Source organism: Astyanax mexicanus, chromosome 21 (genome assembly GCF_023375975.1).
Source record: "Astyanax mexicanus isolate ESR-SI-001 chromosome 21, AstMex3_surface, whole genome shotgun sequence".
NCBI lineage: Eukaryota > Metazoa > Chordata > Actinopteri > Characiformes > Acestrorhamphidae > Astyanax > Astyanax mexicanus.
The window spans coordinates 19,257,176-19,277,615 of record NC_064428.1 but is presented as its reverse complement, the minus strand read 5'-3'; the positions used below and the strand labels follow the sequence as shown (position 1 = coordinate 19,277,615).

Genomic DNA, 20,440 nt, shown 5'->3' with positions numbered 1-20,440 from the left:
GTCAACAGTTTTAGAACACTCCTCTTGGTCTTCTCTTCTCTGCTGAAACTGAGACTTATGTGAAGACCAATGTTAAGTTGAGCTAAATGTGTTTCCATGTGGGTCAGCCAGACGTCTTCCTGTGCCAATATTCTCCAGTTTATAAGAGTCTTTTGAAGGTGTAGGAACCAGTACCCACCACTCTCTGGCTTCATCTGTAATTTCTGTAAAGAAATGTCTTATGTTTTAAATAGTTGCAAACATCCCACATTGAAAAAAATTAAGCAGGGAAGTCTAGCAGGGAAAAAACAGTGCCCATCCACACTAAAAACCTGATTGACTGCCTCACAGACTCTTCGCAGAGAACAGGCCAATAAGAACCCTCTCTGTTTTGCATGTTCTTCATTAATAAGCACATGAGGAGAGTGCCTTTCCTTCCCATTCCCTCTCTTTCACAAGTCTGTGTCGCCTGTGTGCACGTTTGTGTTCACTCTTGGGCCACTCAATCCAGATTTTGAGAGATTTTATCTGACTTGCAGGCATCAGGGAGCCATTAGTGATAAGCCATAGACTCCCGCGACTTCCGGGAGACTTGGGAAGTCTGTAGTTACAGAGTTACCTGTGTTTCTGTGATAAAAGTGTGAATGTGCTGTGAGTAAGTGTCTAAATGCTGCAGTAGAGAGTGCAGAAACATGATCTGTTCCAACACTGCTTTGCAAAGGCATTGTAAATTGGCATTTTTTTTAAATCCATTTGCAAAGCTCACCAATAATTAATGGTTTGCCCACCCTCTCTTTTTTACACAATATATGATTTCTCAGGGTTTTTTTTACAGTACTAAAATTCCTTTTTTTTTTTCATTAAAGGCCCTGGTAAAATTTTGTATATTAAATTTTGAAGAATTGTACAGTGTATACATTACTGTATAGAATAAGTCATTTAGTACCCCTCACTTAACACAAATAAAGAGAAAAACAACAGGGTTTAGAGTCCAAAACTAATGATTTGGCAACTTGAGTACATTCTGGCTGTTAGTTTGTTTACAGACTAGAGTCCAACTGATGGACAGATCCTATGCTCTGTTTACAGAGCTCTTCTTCATGACAAAATGAGTGAAACAGCTGAAAAGGCAGTTTTCTCTCCTGATAAAAAACTCCTTTTGAACAAATAATTCTTTTTTTAAAGGCGGGACGCTAATTTGGGCTGAAGGGAAACATCGTCATCACTCATGATTTCTTTTTTTTTTAAATATAACCAAACCACCAAATGTGTGTAGTTTTGTGTGTGTACGTGCATGCAAACACACACACACTCAAACACAATCTATAGCCTAGCCTGTGGAGGGTGTGAAAGCCTTTGGGTTTGATCCTGTGTTCATGAACCAGTGGAAAACATATCTAGGGAAGAAAGTGCCACCAAGAGTGGGCGGTGGAGATCAGAGAACAAGACAAAAGCGTGGGTCTGTGAACGATATTGTCCTGCAGAATTTATCTGATCGTGATGGATTTACGAACGTGGAATTTTCTCCTGTTGGTGCTGCACAGCAATTACCTCCTGACTAACACTGACCAAACAGGTAAAGAGATAAAGAGGACACAGAGATTAAATACATTTTTATGGCTTTACTTTTCTAAAACTTTTGATTTAGTTGATGCATGATAGGAATATTTTATAATACACTGATAAGGTAATGTTTTTAGATGCAGTTTAATTCTATACAGAAAATAAAATTATAGGGGAATGCATTTTTATTTGACAATCATGTCAAATATATTCTTTAATTTTAATATTTAAAAAAATATTTAAAACTGCAGCATATAAGCAAAAAAATCATGTTATTTTATTTCATATATGTATATATACATAGTCTGTAGGCTAATGAAAAATGCATTTTATTTCCTTTTCATACAATGATTATTATTATTATTATTATTATTTTAAGTGCCTTCATGACTAAAGAAATATAAGCCTAAATAAAGCACACTTTAGAATTTGTAAAAAGGTTGTAATATATATGCAAGTGCATGTGTGTGTATATACATTTACATAGCCTGTATGCTGATGAAAATACATTGATAATTTCTTTCTTTTAATAGCATTATTATTATTATTATTATTATTATTATTATTATTATTATTATTATTATTATTATTATAATACTATTTCAGGTGCCTTCATGATTGAATAAATATAAGCCTAAATAAAGCACATTTTGGATTTTTAATGTAAAAAGATTATCGAAATAAAACCATACAAACAAACAAATAAGTAAATAAATAAAACTATTGATGATTTTTTCCAAAAGGGACAAATGGTAGATATATTTTATTTCTGTCTAAAAACACAGTATGTAATTCTTGCTTTTTTACTATCTAATGTTTTAAGTGAATTAAAGCTTAACAAATGACACTATATTCCAGCAGTACGCAATACATTGATTTGAAATACAATGTGTAGTTTAACAAAGTCCAATTTGATTGTAGTGATGTTTTAGTCAGAGAAACAGCTTGAACACTTAAAAAAGTCTTCGTTAAGGGTCACTTAAGGAAAATGCCTAAATTGTTCTTCATATACAAAAAACTCTTGTAGAAGGAAATAATCTTTTTTGCTTATTGTAGCTATGCTAACACCTCTAACAGTGAATCATCTAGTAGTCATTTAGCTGGCATAGCTGCTGTTTGCTTTTAGTCACTGTTACCAGCATGGACATCATGCTGTGTTCTGTTTGAACTGGGATGTTTATACGAGTACTAAGTGGAACTGTTTGTGCCTCGTTAAATTAGCTGTACACACAGTATTTTTCAAACTGTGGATATTTACATAATGTGCTGTAAACTAGTAAAGGTAGCTAACAATGCTAACCTGTGACAATGCTAACAATGCTGAACTGGGACTATGCTAAACTGGGACAATGCTAACAATGCTGACATGGGACAATGCTAACAAATCTAAACTGGGACAATGCTCACATCTAAACTGGGACACTGCTAACAAATCTAAACTGGGACAATGCTCACATCTAAACTGGGACAATGCTAACAAATCTAAACTGGGACAATTCTAACTATGCTAAACTGGGAAAATGCTAACAATGCGAAACTGGGATAGTGCTAAAAACGCTAACCTGGGACAATGCTAATAATTCTAAACTGGGACAGTGCTAACAATGCTAACCTGGGATAATGCTAACAATGCTAATCAGGGACAATGCTCACAATACTAAACTAGGACAATGCTAACAATACTAACCTAGGACAATGCTAACCTGAGACATAAACAGAGGAGAATAATTTGACTGGATTTGCCATAAAACATTGGTAAATATCTGTTAATCCAGTTGTGGTAAACTGAAGTTTTTTTTTTAACTATCAACCTTTTATCATCAGTTTTCCGGACTCGATTACTAGCCAGCACCATCTTCCAGCGGGCTAAACGTGCCAACACCTTTCTTGTGGAGGAGATCTTGCAGGGCAACCTGGAAAGAGAGTGTTTTGAGGAGAGATGCAGCAAGGAGGAGGCCAGGGAGGTCTTTGAGGACAACCAGAAAACGGTAAGATTTGACAGAGAAGCTTGTTTTTGAGACTTCAACCTTACAAATATCACAAAATGTGTTTTTATAGTCACTGATTGGAAACATTTGCTGTTCAAGAATCAGGATTTTTTTCCAGTAAATTGTTATTTATTCAGCAACACTATGAGTTACTCACGCTGAACATTCAGTTCAAGGTCAGCTTTTACTGGAAGCTGTTTTCAGGGGTTCTTAACTTGTCTTTAATGGGAAAGGCTGTTGAAAACCTGCTAATCCTGAAAAACATAACCAGTGCTGGGATACTACCTGAATTTGGAGATGTTTGTAAATGCTGGTTGGCCAGCTTAGTCATTAGTCATGCTGGTCAACCAGGATGGTGAGGTTTGGTCATACTGGTTATCTAGCCTGGTCAGGTTGATCCTGTTGGTAGACAAAATACCCAATGCTAGTCAAGAGCTAAGCTGGTCAACCAGCTTACCCAGCTTTACTGGGGCGCTTAGTGATCTAGGGGACTAAGGATTGCTGGCTTGAATTTGGGATTGTGCTTCCAGTGGGCTAAGTGCTGCAACTATGATCAAGAGATTGTCGGTTCAAATCCAGGTCATGCAGCTTGCCATCAGCTGCCGGAGCCCTGAGAGAGCACAATTGGCCTTGCTCTCTATGGGTGGGTAGATGGCACTCTTTCCCCTCATCACTCCTAGGGTGATGTCGACCAGCAGAAAGGCGTCTGTGAGCTGATGTATCGGAACCGAGTCACTGAGCTTTTCTCCAAAGTAACTGTGATGCTACTCGGCAATTTCTGCATCAGCAGCAGTTGGGAAAAAAATAGTGGCTGACTTCACATATGTCGGAGGAGGCATGTGCTAGTCTTCAACCTCCTTGTGATGTGGCATCACAAGTAATGGGGGATATACAGCTGAGTAGCAGCTGAATGGGTGGAACAATTGAAAAAAGAAAATATGGGAAACGTGAATATAGCCCAAGAATGTACAACTGATCTTGGTCCATTAGGAATGGGTTGATGGGTATTTCCTTCCCACCTCACTCCTAGTATGATGTTGGTCAGCACAGGCATCTGTTGGCTAGAAATGCTGTTTGAGCTGGCCAAACTTTTTCAGGCCTTTTTAAGCCCTATAGTTGTTTTGAATGTACTGCATTATAATACTGTATATAATATATTTTGACTACTAAAGCTTTTTTTTTTTGCATGTTGCTTTTACAGGAAGATTTCTGGACAATATACTATGGTAAGCATCAGTTGTCCTTTAAAAGGAATGATAATATGAAACTTTCTTAGCATTTCTTTTTTACAGTTAAAAACATTTCTTTGCTTTAGATGGAGATCAGTGTAAACCGCATCCTTGTGAACATGGTGGTACCTGTAAAGACAAGATAGGAGGCTACAGCTGCATCTGCACAGACACCTACAGTGGCATCAACTGTGAAAAGGGTAAAGTCATTCCGACCCACTGTCTAGTGTTTCATAACGGCTTAAAAACACTGCACTGACTGGAGTGCTGAAGTGCAGCAAACTAGCTGCTGGTTAACTAGTACATTTTAGGGCATCGTAGTGCCGTCAGTTGCACCATTTAAGGTGGAACTGGAAAGTTATCTAGCTAGATACTAGCAATGATTTTTTTATGCTTGTTATGAAGAAAATGGTTATAAAACATTGAAAGTACACATTAAACTATGGTAATATAGTAGTTATCATAACTTGTAACAAGAAAATACTCAAACTCGTAGGTTTCTTTGGTCGCTCGTGCCTACATCTTGCCAATGATTCTCAGCCACCTTAAGTAGCCATTACACTTCATTCTCCCCTACAAGCCTAACAAGAATTGGGACACCCTACCCCTAGGCATGCACATGCAAAACAGATGAAATAATATGTTCACTAAACTTATATCAAGCTCTTTATCAGATTTCTATGTCAGATTTCTAGGCCTTAATCTAATCTAAGAAATCACAGAATGCTGTTTTTACATGGCCACTTGAATAATCAGACAATGAGATAATGAGTGAAAACAAATGCACCGATTGAGTGTAGTGTTCAGGAGTTAAACAGTGTGTACAATTTGACATTTTGTTGTGGTTTATGCAGATGTTTCCGAATGCCCTTCTGGAGGCCCTTTGGCTTGTGAACACTACTGCAAACCCATGCATGGATCCTTCCGATGTTTCTGTGCCAAAGGCTACACCCTTCACAGCGATGGGAGGAGCTGCGTCCCTCAGGGTATGTAACAAAAACCTTCCTCTACTCTAGTAGAGTGCTGAGATTAAACCAACCAAGATTCATGCTAGACATAGACATATACCTATCATCAAAAAATTGTTAAGCACTCAGAAAGAAAGGAATCAACTGAGAGGAATGAGACTTGGCAGGTAGCAGTGAGGCCCTTGTGAGTTATCCCGTTAGTGCTAGCACCACTGGCAGACGGCTGCACAATGCAGACGATTATAACGACTGCCCTCAGAATGGCAGCAGGTCATTTTCAGTGACGAGTCTCATTTTTGTCTAGGTGGAAATCTTTAACTTTCATCTTCCTTCAGAACAGAATTGCATTCCGATACTTTCTTCTGAATGCAACAATGAGTGTACATTCTTGTGGTTATTTCCAAGCTCAAAGGCCTACAAAAACTTGCAACTAACTGTGAAGTTGAATTATAGCCGAGGGTTGCTGGACAGCTCTGATTTAGAGTGCTTTTGAGGCCTACAACTGACCAAATCTTTGCTAGGATGCTTGTGGAATGCTGGTATTACTATCCTCCATTCTCTTAGTTCAGAATCCCTGTGGGAAAATGCAGATCACCTCTGAAAGACCTGCCAGCCTGAACAGCAACCAAAATGATCCCAGCGACAATGTCTGTCCTCAAGGGAAATGTCCATGGCAGGTAAGCACAATTTCTAAACCAGGTAAAGAAGGGTGAAGTGGTAACTGATTCTGGCACACATTGGTTATTTGATCATTTTCGGAACATTCTGAATCATTAGAAAAGATGTAGAAAGATTGAGCAGGATTGCGCTACGACATAGGCTACAGCCTAGGGTCCACAGCTACATGTAGGCTAAAGCGTAGGTTTGACGCAGAAGTGTAAATTGGCCTTAATGCACAAGTATAAATGCGCACTATGCCATAGACTCCGCATTGACTGGACAGAAAAGTATAAATTAGCCTTTTAACTAAACAATAAATAGAATAAAGAATATAAAAACATTGTTGTTGCCTTAAATGAGCAGCTGGCATACCTTTACAGCGTGAACGTGCAGATCAGTATCCTCTGCTAAGATGCACAAAGTGGCGCACTGTTAAGATACGAACACGCCAAACTAAGTGCACCTGCCTCTTGGAGGGAATGGCAAGTGACACACTAATTGGTTTTGCAGCAGACCCGGGTGTGTTTTTTGTAAATGAGTGCATGTTTATCTCAGTGATGAGCTTACACTGATTCGTGTTGTGCAGGTAACATTTGTGGATGCTGATGATAATGTGGTGTGTCATGGCGTGATCCTTGGAAAGAAGTCTGTACTAACAACAGCGGGATGCATGACAACAGATAAACACCTGTACATGGTCTTTGGTAAGTATTAGCAGTTGCAGTGCCATCAAGATCACTATGGTCATGTTTGGGGAAAAAAAGCTACAGATTTTTTACAGCAGTTTTTTGTGTTTGATTGTATTTGGTTTTAACAAATTGCAAAGTGACTTAAATCTTATGCCTTAATGCAACACAGATCTGCTGTTTTCAGGGCCATGTCACATCCACATGTTTTAAATCAGACTGCAGGCAAACCTTATTTGTTTCTTAAACTAAAACTATTGTAAGGACTATCTGCACTGCTAAGCAGTTGATTGGTTTGCTCGCCTTGTTGCAATGGGCCTGTGCATGTGTGGTGTTTTAAGGAAAGATTTGGTACATTAAAGAACCAAAAGTGTTTGTTCCATGCCATCATTTCAAAGAAGTCCATTTTCTTTATTTTAACTGTGTATCTGCACACTATATTCATCCAGTTTTTGTCTCTTTTACTCTAATGTTCACAGCAGGTCAACCTAATGAAAAAAGAAATGCTTCCCACGACACAACATGGACTTTTCCTAAGCGGTATTCATCTGGCCAGCCTGATGATGACTTGGCTTTTCTGCAGCTGAAGCAGCCAGTCCCTCTGAGTCTGGACATCATACCCCTCTGCCTCCCAGAGAAGGACTTCAGTGAGAATGTCTTGATGAAGACTGACAGGGAAGGTGTGTTGGCCAACGGGGCCAGCCATCCCTCATACCTCTCACTGGAAGACTGCCAGGACAAACTCAACCTGACCTTCTCTTTGACCAATAAGATGTTCTGTATGGAGGAGCGAGTACCTGCAGGGGGTATGAGATTACGTTCACAGCAGAGAAGGGCTCAGTGTGATCTTAAGTCAGGGACTCCTGTAGCTACAGTGGAGGGAAATACAGCTTTTCTAACTGGGATGTCTCTAATTCAAAGTGACTGTGATCAGGGACTTGTGTTCACCAAAGTCTCCAGATATCTGCACTGGATACGTCCACTCCTGCTCCGGTCAGAGGCAGAGAAGAGCTGACGTCTGAGGCCAGGAACTAATAAATGCCAATATTCCACACTTTTGTAACAATAAAATAAAAAAAACATAAAAACTACTGTATTGTTTTCATTGTGTTGAAAAAAGCATTTAAAATATCAGACAAACCAAGTCTCCCTGAAGCTGCGGGAGTCTCCCGCATTTCGGTAGTGTCTCCCTGATGCCCGCGAGTCACATATAATCTCCCGGAATTCAGAACGAGCGCCCCAAGCAGTGGCGGAAAAAGGGGGTATGCAGCCTATGCATATGTAACCCTTTATGGCACACATTTTTTTGTAATCACCACTGCTTTAGCATTATTCACAACAAAAGTTGCCATAAAGCAACAAATAAAAAAGAATGATTTATTAATAAACAAAAAATAAATGTAATGTTTTGTGATATGAACATAAATTAAAGGGACGGTTTAATAACACTATGCCCCTTAGGGTTTAAACATTTACAGTTATCAGCCCACAGTAATAAACAAACATGAATTAGCTGCTCACTAAATGTATCTAATTCAATGCTGAATTTAGTATCTATATTCAGACATGGGTCAGGCCTCTTAAAAAGCTTTAAAAACTAATAAAATATCTGGATCGGAATCAAATGGGAAACATCTCTAATAATAACTTATTCCTTTGATAACTGGTTTAACCCTGATGTATACAGTATAAATGTATAAATGTACAAGACATTTGACAAACTGTACAAAACAAGATGTTTATTTTACACAACCAATAAAAAAAATCCCCAAAACAATGAGTAAAATACAAAAAATATCAGAGCAATGCTGTGAATCAACATGATTTCTGAGATTTCTGCTGCATTTAAGTACTCCATTGAATTTTAATGTACAGAGGAGCTTAGTTCATTTGGAATTTGGAAACATTTGCATGTAGAAACATTTTTGCCACAGATATTAAAAGTGGTGAATCAAACTGTCTCATTTATCAAGGCAGTTAATTTCATTCATCCAGCTTTTATTAAAGCAAGTCGGCGGAAAATAAATCATAATAAATGTTGAACACTGACATTGAAATAGCAAAACTGTTAGTAACAGATGTTTTGCTTCCTCAATTATCTGATCGTCAAGAATTTAGCGATGTTTAAAAGCACAATATTCAGTCTTCTCGTGTGTCCCAAACTGCCTTTTCTCCACTTTGTTGCTACTACCTGTAGCTGCACCTGGAACCTTTTCTAGATTGTAGATTGTAAATTGTAGATCAGGGTTACTTGAATGCAGCAGATTTGTTGAAGATTCTTATCCTGAAGGTTCTGGTCCTTTCAGATCTACCTATCTGCAGTTAAGACACAGACGACAGTGGAGGGAAAGGGTTCTGCTTGCTGACCACCAGTTTCTGGTGCTGGTGTGAGATGTAGCCTTTGATATGACCCTGCAGGAAAGACAATAACATTGTATTAGTATATAGTTATAGTGTCTTTACAGGAACATTGTTTCTCAAAATATTAGGTTAACATTAAAATGTTTATTTCAGTAATTCGGTTTAAAATGTGAATTCATATATTATACAGATGTATTTCACAAACCTGATATTTTAAACAGGTTTATTTCTTTTATTGTTGATGATTTTGGCTTACAGCCAATAAGAACCCAAAAGTCAGTGTCTCAGAAAATTAGAAACTTATATAAGACCAATGGGTACCTTTGGCAGTGTGGGCAGAGTGTCAAAATGAAATCTGCATCTCCATAAAAGTTGTTGGCAGAGGGAAGCATGAAGTGCTGTAAGATTTTCTGGGAAAACACTGCACTGATTTTAGACTTGATATAACACAGTGGACCAACACCAGCAGATGATTTACATTTCATTTGTAAATCAAGTAAGCAGAGTCTGGAGGAAGAGTGGAGAGACACACAGTCCAAGCTGCTTGAGGTCTCAATTTTTATACAGATGTGAATTTCATTTTCCAGCAGGATTGGCACACTGCCTACACTGCCAAAAGTACCAATTGGTCTTATATTATATTCAAATTTTCTGAGATACTGATATTTGGGTTTTTATTGGCTGTAAGCCATAAGCATCAACAATAAAATAAATAAATGCTTAAAATAGATCACTCTTTATAACATGAGTTTCGCATTTTTAACTGAATTACTAGAAAAACTTAACTTTTCAATGATATTTAATTTTTTTGAGGTGCACTTCTTGAGAAATAATAATAGATGTGTGAACAGAGATATTATAGCTGTATCAGCACACAAGTGTTTGCAAACATTTATTTTGACTAGACCTAGGTTGAGATCTGACAGATAACTTAAACCTGGACTGCACAATATCTTGTTGCAGCATCATTACCGCAATTGTCACATGCACAATAGTCACACTGCAGGACATGCAATGTATTGTGCAATGTTAAAAATAAAATTACAGATTATTTGCTGCACTTTTGAAGTACAAAAAGTAAAAATTACATTATTTTAGTTTCCATTTCTGCAAATGTGAGACCAAACCTATATGACCAAAATAAATAGGACGTCAGAATTTTACTGTAGGCTGTGTGTAGAAAAGAGAAACTGAAGCCTTTCTTAATATATGTTTATGCGCATATGGATTTGTACTGTATATCTCACCATGTATATGAGATTGGCCAGGATGCACTGAACTTCATCAATATCAACATCCTCACACTGCATCATCTTCAGCGCCACCAGGAATGCATCTAGAGGGAGCTGGTGTGTCTTCAGCAGAAGATATCTTGAAGGAGATTGGAAAAGAATTAAAAAATTAGATAAGGTCATTTCTAATGTGAAGTAGTTTATTAGTTAATTAGTTAATAATTGATTGATTTAACTACATAATCTGTACACACAAACTGTCCCTTACAAAAATGAAAATATTAATAAATGGACCAATAGAAATTCTACAAAACATCCTGAAATAAACTATTTTTACATTAATTTTAATGAAAATTAAGGTTTTATCTCACTCCTGTAAAATTACTGTTGTAAAAATACGTTTTCATTAGACAATAACGATATAATGTGTAGCCATAATACTTGTGGGATTACATCACAAATGCAGTTTCTTGGGGGGGAAAAAACTGCACATACACACATACATATATATATATATATATTTCTTCTTTTAAACAGTCTAACATTAATTTTTCTTTACTTTCTGTAATGTCTTATTGAATGAAATGTGTAAAAATTTCCAGTGCATTTGCATTTATGGAAATTTTAAATTCACTGCACTTTTTTTTTTTTTTTTTTTACATTTCTGTATATAGAAACCTGCATTTGTCATGTTAAACTGTTCACACAGTCTACAAAATCAACTTACACTTTCTTGAAAAGGTTTCTATAGGTGATGATCTTCAGCTTCTCCAGGATGAGGAAGATCCCACAGCGGATGAAGAATGTCTCGTGTTTGGCAAGAGCTTCGTTCAACAATAAGAGGTTTCCCTCACTATTCAAGGGCACAAAGAATAAAATAAGAGAATGGTCTTGTTTAAAACATCTTCTTCTATATCAATATCTGATGGAAAATTTATGACAAATGTAGAAAAGCAATCAGACCTTACTGCCTTGGTAACATCTGCAAACTGCATGAGGTCGTACTTCCTGAGCAGCTGGTTTGTTGGCATGTGGCCCTGTAAAGCAGAAACATGTAATTTATTATGTAAACATTAAAAGCCAATTTATACTTCTGCATTAATTCTACACTGTAGTCTTACTCTTTTTAACACCTCTAACAAACTAACTACTTCTAATCTCATTTCCTTCTCCCCCTTCTCTAATACTCTATCCCATTATTTTCCTTTGACCTCCTTTAGGCCCTGTCTAAAAATGTTTATTTATTATTTTTTTTACCTTTAACTTTTACTATAATTTACTATACTTGTCCTACAAATTACGAAAGTACATCATTATTTGAACAAAAGCATCTGCCAAATGTAATGTAAGGTAATGTAATTCCCCTGGTAACTATTCTACACCAGCACGTAAACAGTGTGCTGTAGTCATAGAATCTACTGAACAGGAAATCACTGAGCTTCAGTAAGGATTGCTAACCATGGCTGGGTAATTTAGCACCACCACTAGTGTCCACTAGTGTAGTAGGAAATTGCTTTTTAAGTCATTTTAACATTCAGGTGCAGCATTGCTCTATTAGTCAAGGCAGCTAATATTTAAGATACTGAACTATGCTGGTTAAAAATTAATTGATATTAGGGCCTGGCGAAACATCGAGATTTTAAAAAGTATATATATATATATTTTAAAACAAGATATAAGATGAGACACTATTGTTTATATTGTTTATATCAATCGGCTTCAGTAACATCTAGGACAGTGTTTACACCAGTATAAACTGAAGAAAAAAAAATTATTTACACCCTACCAGGAGCATCTTGACAGGCAGCAGATAGATGAGGATGAGCCGCTTGTTTCTCTGGCAGGCACGATGGCTGTGCTGGAAGGAAAAGGACAGGTACTCTTCCGCTGAAAACAGACACACGCACAAATAAAACAGTGAACATACTTTATTATACAGAAGATTGATACAAGCTATTACAATCTGCTGTTAAACTGGTATAATAAATGAGATTGTAACCTAGTTTGAAGTTGCTGTCGAACATGGCCTTGCGGCCCACGTAGTATTTATAGGTGACTCTCTGGGCCATGCTGTAGTCATCCTTCAGATTGGAGCTGTCAATAGCTCTGATCAGAGGCTTACAGAGGTGTAGCTTGTTGATCTGAAGGAAAAAATAATATACCTGCTGTTAAAAGGGAAATATTGTTTTTATGTACGCATTACTGAAGATAACTCAAAAGAAGTAGAAATAAAATTAATAATGTGATTATTAGAGATGTGTACGGTTATCCCTTCTTGACCATTTAAAACATTTAAAATCCCTATGAGTAGGACTAATATTTGTGGGAAAATGAAATGAAATAAAAGGTTTTCATTAAATTTGTCACTTTTTACAACATTAAATAAAAAAACTGCTTACATTTATTTTTGTCTTGCTTCAAAAACAACTTTTACAAAACTACAATTTGAAAATATTTCTTGAACACTGAAAATTTAAATATCCAGACATACACACCAACAAAATACAGTAAATTTACCCCAGCAGTGCTAACTGTACCATAAACACATTTACTTCAGCAGTGTTACACTAGCCTTACATTTACCACAGCAGTGCTAATCTTATCATGAACACATTTACTTTAGCAGTGTTACACTAGCCATACATTTACCTCAGTAGTGCTATTCTAACCGTACATTTACCTCAGCAGTGCTATTCTAAATCATAAATTTACCTCAGCAGTGCTATCCAAATCATACAATTGCTTCCGAGTGTTAGTCTTAACCATACATTTACCTCAGCAGTGCTATTATAATCATACATTTACATCAGTAGTGTTATTCTAAATCATACATTTACCTCAGCGGTGCTATTCTAAATCATTATTTTACCTCAACACTACTAATGTAATCTTTAATTTATTTCAGCTGTGCTTTTTTAATCACAAATTTTCTCTTCAGAGCAAATTAAGCCACAGATTTACCTCAGTACTATCTAATCATGTATTTAATTTAACAGTGATTCTAATCACATATTTACCTCAGCACTACAACTATATCCTTTAGTCATACATTTACATCAGAAGAGATATTCTACTAATAAATGTACGGCAGTAGATTCATTCTAATAAATCTACCTCAGCAGTGCTACTCAAGTCACTGAAAATTTAAACTGAGTTAGGCAGTCAGTCTTTTGGTAATCAAACAAATCTAGTTAATATTACTAATTATTACCTTGAAGTAGATCTTGAAGAGCTGGTTGATTAGGAACAACATCCCCCACTTCTTGGAGTCATCAATACCAGCTCGACTATTAATTACAGAAATCAAGATTTGTTGCACAAATAATTATTCATCAGACAGAATTAGGCAGGCAAAGTGTAAATATATCAGTAAATATTCATTTTTGCAAATGTTTGTCTTCAAAGAGGATGTGAATTTGCTTACACTTAGAAGAAAAAAAAAAAAGACATGTAATCTCACCAGAGGTGCCCAAACCAATTTTTATGTAATAAAAACAATCTGATCCTGGTACTATTAAACAATACCCTAAATCGCACAAATTATAACTCACAAATTATTTTTTGCCAGATTCATTAAAGTTACACAGCAGAGTAACTGCCAAGCTGAGCCTGAAGTGAGAATCATAGTGACACATTCTTCCTTTTACTTACTTTTTCCTCTCAGTGGAGCATCAACTTGTTTTTACTACTTGATATTTAAAGCTAGATTAAAATGCTGTAACTCTGTGTTATCCAAAATGATTTATGATAACATGAATGTCTCCCTCCATCAAAACCTAGGAGAACAAACCTTAGTGGCTGCCAGTTTTAATTCCAGCCAAGTAAAAACACATGGGATGAGCGGTATGAAGACTGTTGGTTGTTCAGAAAGAAAACCTGCAGTCAAACCAGCCCTACATCCCTGATGTAGGCCATCTGAGAATCATATGGATGCTTTCAGCAGACAGGACAAAACCGTGAATTGATTTATTAAATTATATTCATTTGCTACAGTGAGATCCATATTAAAGCAACAAGTGTTGAACCATGCAGTTCTAGTAATGTGCATGTGTAAACACTCACTTGTCACTGGCACACACTCTGAAGCAGCTCATCAGCTGCTCTGCCGCTTTCTCCAGCATGTCTCCCACCTTCCCTTTGCCCTTCTTTTGCAGCTGCTGCTCTGCCTGCCCACACAAACAATACAAAGAAGGCTCAGCCACAGCAACAAAACCACAGCAGCTAAACACTCAGAGGAAGTGCACAACAAAAAGGGAGCTTTTATTCAGACAGATTTTTTTTTTATTTAGTTGAGTAGTTCTTGGATTAGAACATTACTCAAATAGGGCTTTACACTGTATAGCACCAAACTCTACATCTTCACAGCACAACCTATGGTCTCAAAGATGTGCCTATTTTGAAGAATCAAAAATCTAAAACACGTTCTGGTTTGTTTAACAATTTTGTTTACTAAATAAGTTTTCTTGATAGTTTGGATGACTTTAGTATTAATCCACAATGCAGAACATTTTCTAATAATGAACAAAACTGTCAACACTTACATTGTTGGCGAATATTCGCAGGTCAAGGGTTACAGCGAACATCACAGGCAAAGCCCTAAACAATAAAACAAGAGTAGCTCATTTTTTCATATTCATAGTTACAATAATACACTGTAAACCTTTTGAAAACAATTTACAAATAAACTCTCACCAATTCTCCTCTTTGTGAGCTTGAAAAGCTTTCAAAAATGATGTAGAATGTTAAGGTAAAACCAAATTCTTAAGCTTAGTCAATTCAGTGTGTTTCGTCACAGCATGTTTTGTGATTTGAGATTTTTAATAATACTACCTGCTTTTAACATTTTCCAAACTTGCAACACTCTTACAGCAGACCACCTATTGTTTTCTCATTAATGCGCCTTATAAGAGAGATAAATAAAAAAAAGGATATTGGACAACCAGAGTCTGGCATTTGTATGCCTCCACAAAGTCGTGATTAGCCACAGCATATGTACATCTGCAAGGAGAGAAACAGGAAAACAAAGCAACTCTGTAAGCCATAGAAATAAAATAATACGCCAGGAAAAGGTGAACACAAAAATATCACACAAACAGTTTACCTTAGATGTGCTGCAACCATCTCATCATAAGGGGGCTCCAACACTTGCTGACACTTGTCCTCTGGACTGGAAAGCTGCCAGTGTGAAATGAGCACATCATACAATGAGACTGATACAGGAATGTTCTTTTTCCAAACTGCTTTATGTTTAAACAGTTAAATCATATATTAACTTTATTATTAAATGATTTAATAAATAAAACTACTAAATGTAAACCTCACGCCATTCTCTTAATATGTGAACTATGTGAGTCTAATCGTTGATAAATAATTCAGGGTTAACATGATGGTTACTGGTTTCTCAAACTGGCAACATTTTTTTATTTTACAGTATACTCTAATGGTAAGCTTTTATAGATTAAGTCAAGAAACAGGTCTTACCTGCAGACGAGGATTTGCTACATGTGGATGCTTGAATGACAACAGCTCTCCACAGAAAACACCATCCCTCGTTTCAATGGCTTCCAGAACCTGAGGAGAAAGTGATGCTGCTTAGCCCAACATACATACCGGTCCTTAGCCTCTACTACATTGACATCAATCATTTCTTAAATGCAACTTCTATTTATTTGAAAAGTTTTACATTGGAGAAAAACAAACAAAATAAACATGCAATACAACGTAAATCACTGTGCGCACTATAGAAAATGTACAGTAATTTAAATTCTCTTGTGCACAAGTGCAATTAAAGTTTGGCATTTAACTACGGTTGACCAAACTTTTGCATATGACATATACAGTACCAACACTGTGCAGGTCTAAAAAATATAAACTGCTTGGCCAAAAATGGTCACTATCTGTATTTAACTAAGCAAATTGGATAATAACTGCATTGGTGATTATGACTCAGCTGGCAACACATTATTTTACCCTGATTGATGCAGGGAGTAGCTTCTCATAAACAACCATGTGGAAAGACTCATACTGTGGTCGTTGAAAAGACGCTAATCTGTTTTAGAGGGGTCAAATTATTGTCCTGCATCAAGCAGAGAAAACATCTAAGGAGATTGCTGAAGACACTGAGATTAAAATACCAAGAGTGTGCAGATATGTCCTCAAAGCTAAATTAATTAAATGTGGTACTTAAAAGAATCTAGAATATTAAACATATTCTGGTTTGATTAACACTAAATAATTCTGTATAGCTTTAATTCAGCTTTCAATATTAAATTTACAACGTAAAAAAATGTAAAACGAAAGAAAATACATTAAATGAGAAGAGGTGTGTCCAAACTTTTGACTGGTACTGTATCTAGCTTTTTCATTGAGAACTCATAGAAGGTAGTTACTGTTTATTTCACTAATATTCCTCAATCCAAATTTATAGAACGAGCTTACCTGTTGGAGGTACTGGTTGATTGTGATATGAGCCATTTTAATCCAGGGAGTTTATCTAAAATAAAATAAATAAAATATGGTTACAACGAAGCTAACTAGCTACATGTATCTAACCTTACTGAACCCAGCGTTATAACCCTTTACTGGCACTATTTACACAGCTATATAGCCTTGTTTTTTTACCACTACCTACTTACAAATTCCTCTAAAAATGTTTATTATACTGAAGTTAATTTTACGACTACGCTGAAAGAGGTCAACTAAGCTAAGCTAAGCCACACAGACATTTCAGACCCGGTTAGCTGATATGCTAGGCTAGCTAACCTATCTCTCTGACTCTGCTGTACAGTCCTGAACTAAACCCTGTATTTTAATGTGTGAATCGACAGTTCAGCTATAGTATATTAAAGCTGTAAAGCTGAGAGATATTTCAGTTTTAAATACCGTTTAAAGTCTCATATCACTCTTATTTATCACTATTTTTACCGGCGGGTTTGCAAGAGTTTAAGCGCACTGTTTACCCGTGTGGACACGGGGAAGATTCACAAACGCAGATTCAACAGTACTACTATTTCAGCGGCGAATCTCACAATCGAAATCAAAATACTTAGTTTTACTTACAAACTAAGATATTTTTTTTTTTTAATAATACATAAATATTCTATTTTTCTCAAATTAGGTTTATTAAATTTGAAACTGGGTACCTTTTTTTGGGAATATATTTGTTTTTTGTTTCACAGAAAGATATAAAATAGATTTAATCTATTTTTTTTCTTTGCTAGCTAAATTATATATTCATAAATGTATAAAAAAATAAAAGCCTTTATAAAATTTGTATTTGTTTAACAAGCAAGCAGCACTTAAAAATCAGTTACTGGTAATAACGATAAGAAAGCTGTCAAAATAAATGATGCAAAAATTTTGCATTTTTAAATCTCATGTGTGTTTATTTTTTATTGATTTATTAAATGTATTCCTTGTTCTCGTTTATTTAAAATGGTTCTAAATAAAAAAGACAAATAAATAAAACAAATAATAAAAAAAAGTTTTAAACATTGCACCACCACTAAAAGAATACATCCAGTATTTTCATCATTTCAATAAATCTTGCTAAACCACTATCTCTAACTGTGTGTACTTTTCCAGACAGTGTTTTAAGGTTCAAAACAGACAGCGGTGCAAAACCCCATGAAGAAATTAAAACAATACGGCCTTTATTATTTTTTTCTCCTTTCAGCTAAATAACTTCCAGTCCAAGCTGATTGTCATTCATAATGGAGAGAACTGTGTTAGAAACCATGAAACATATATTTATAGGAGCTATAATATGATGCGGCTATGATGAGACGGCAGGAGTGGTAAGTGCACCACCTTCTGGGCTGTGTGGGTAACCGCAAGGGCAGGAATGTAAAGTTTCAGACATATTTTCTTTTTTACAATATTCAACAAGTAGAATTAAATATATATATATATATATATATATATATATATATATATATATATATATATATATATATATATATATATATATATATATATATATATATATATATATATATGTTTTATTTGAATATATTTTTTATGTGGGATAAAAAGTGAGATTGGTGGCCGCCAGTGCGAGAGAGTATGATTGGCTGCAGTCGAGTTATTGTGACTTCGTTTTAAGACACCACCTGGAGAACTAGCTGAAGTTACTGTGTGTATAAACAGTGGTTTTTAATAATCTACCTGTGCAGTTTCAAAGTTCTCAGTGCCTCATTTTAAATGTCAGGAACCTCCATTTGGAGTCCACTGGAGTTCTCCTTTAAGGAAAACATGTTGAGGTAATTGCAGGTTTTTCTTACATTAGAAGACCTGACCAGTTAATATGAGGTGTATTCATTTGTTCTGGCCCAAAATACATAAGTGCTTCAAAATCACATTTTAACATGATCTTTATATAAGTTTTCCTTTGTATACAATGGCTGGGTATGTCATGCTGACAATTAATTAAAGGACATTTATTTTTTTCTCTCTCTCTCCATGGTGCTGAAGTTCACCATCCTGCAGAGAGGAAACATTTACCATCTAAGGACATAATGAAGTACATTTTACCACTCAACTGTACAGACAATATCTACGTAATTTAGGACGGACCGCAGTCATCTTAACAGTTCAACAGTTTAAAATCACATGATAGCTGAGCTCACTTAAGTCAACAACAACAACACACACAGAGAGAGGGAGGGACTTTTATCCGCATGCTCTCACTGGGCTAGGCCAAAGCTGGTTTATACAGAGACTGCCCACTCACGGTCTTCCCCGTTATATCAGAAAATGACTGAGAACCGCTAGAGTGAGCCCGCGAGGGAGTCCTTAATGAATAGTACTGAATAGAGCTATACGGCTAAAAACAATAATATAAAATTGTAAATAATATATTTTTAAATATAATATATATTTTTAAAAGGTGTAATGAAGTCTTTCGCTAAAATGGGAAATAATATTTAATTGTGTTTTCTATGTTTTACAGAAAGCGTGTTTTAGATTAATAAAGGCGCTAGCGTTACTGCTAATATGAGCTGACTACTCGTTGAAGCTGATTCCGGTGTTCTGTCGAGTTTTGCTACCCTGTCAACCCGTGCTACAGTACTATATATTTAAACGTAAAAATACAAAAAAAGCTTCATAATAGAACATGCTCCCAGCAAAAAAAGTTAAGGTAATGAAGAAATCGGTTTTTTTTTATTTATTATTATTATTATTATTATTATTATTATTATTATTATTATTATTATTATTATTATTATTATTATTTGTACATTTGATGCAAATAATGGGATTGAGTCCGTGATGTTTAAAGCCCCAATGGAAAATATATTTTTCATTCAAAAATATCCCCCTGCTGTCTAACTACCGCGGAAGAGACTCTGAAGTGGGTGTTTTTCTCTCTCAGAGTTGCCAGGTTCGCGTTTTTACCGCCAAATTGGGCTTGTTTAAAAATCCAGTCGCGGTGAAAATTCGGGGGTGTTGAGTGCGTTTTTTGGGCTACTTTTAAAATGACCGTGGCCGCCAAAAACAAAAAGTGGGGGCTGCCTTGGATGTTTCGTCAACACGGCGGGCAAACGTGTAAAAACAATCTTCTTTAGATTACAAAATAAGAACCAGGAGAATATAACTATGGGAGGTAACCCATTGCATTTTTCAAGATAGACAGTAATACTTATAATAAATCCCTTATAAACAAAAAACTAAGTACACTCAGTTGTTTTGCTACTTGCTTCAAACGTGTGACAGACATATTTTGGGCTAGTTTTAAGCTGAAGGGCGGGTTTTAGACTAAGTTTGGACTGGATA

At 35.9% G+C, this 20,440-nt stretch overlaps 2 protein-coding genes across 2 annotated transcripts; one reads left to right on the top strand and one right to left on the bottom strand.

Moving 5' to 3' along the window:
- Window positions 1-1,227: 1,227 nt before the first annotated feature.
- Window positions 1,228-8,164, top strand: prozb (protein Z, vitamin K-dependent plasma glycoprotein b). The gene is made up of 8 exons (XM_007254853.4): window positions 1,228-1,555; window positions 3,367-3,530; window positions 4,732-4,756; window positions 4,846-4,959; window positions 5,614-5,745; window positions 6,292-6,404; window positions 6,974-7,091; window positions 7,553-8,164. Exons 1-8 carry the CDS (start codon window positions 1,480-1,482, stop codon window positions 8,086-8,088), a joined length of 1,278 nt encoding a protein of 425 aa, XP_007254915.3. The 5' UTR covers window positions 1,228-1,479; the 3' UTR covers window positions 8,089-8,164.
- Window positions 8,165-8,792: 628 nt separating this feature from the next.
- On the bottom strand, window positions 8,793-17,665 carry pcid2 (PCI domain containing 2). The gene is made up of 15 exons (XM_007254854.4): window positions 17,549-17,665; window positions 17,105-17,159; window positions 16,148-16,237; window positions 15,768-15,841; window positions 15,599-15,664; window positions 15,359-15,400; window positions 15,208-15,262; window positions 14,729-14,832; window positions 13,878-13,953; window positions 12,666-12,807; window positions 12,453-12,553; window positions 11,630-11,703; window positions 11,394-11,519; window positions 10,682-10,805; window positions 8,793-9,485 (listed from the first exon to the last, which is right to left on the bottom strand). Exons 2-15 carry the CDS (start codon window positions 17,138-17,140, stop codon window positions 9,396-9,398), a joined length of 1,200 nt encoding a protein of 399 aa, XP_007254916.2. The 5' UTR covers window positions 17,141-17,159; window positions 17,549-17,665; the 3' UTR covers window positions 8,793-9,395.
- Between the last annotated feature and the right edge of the window lie 2,775 nt (window positions 17,666-20,440).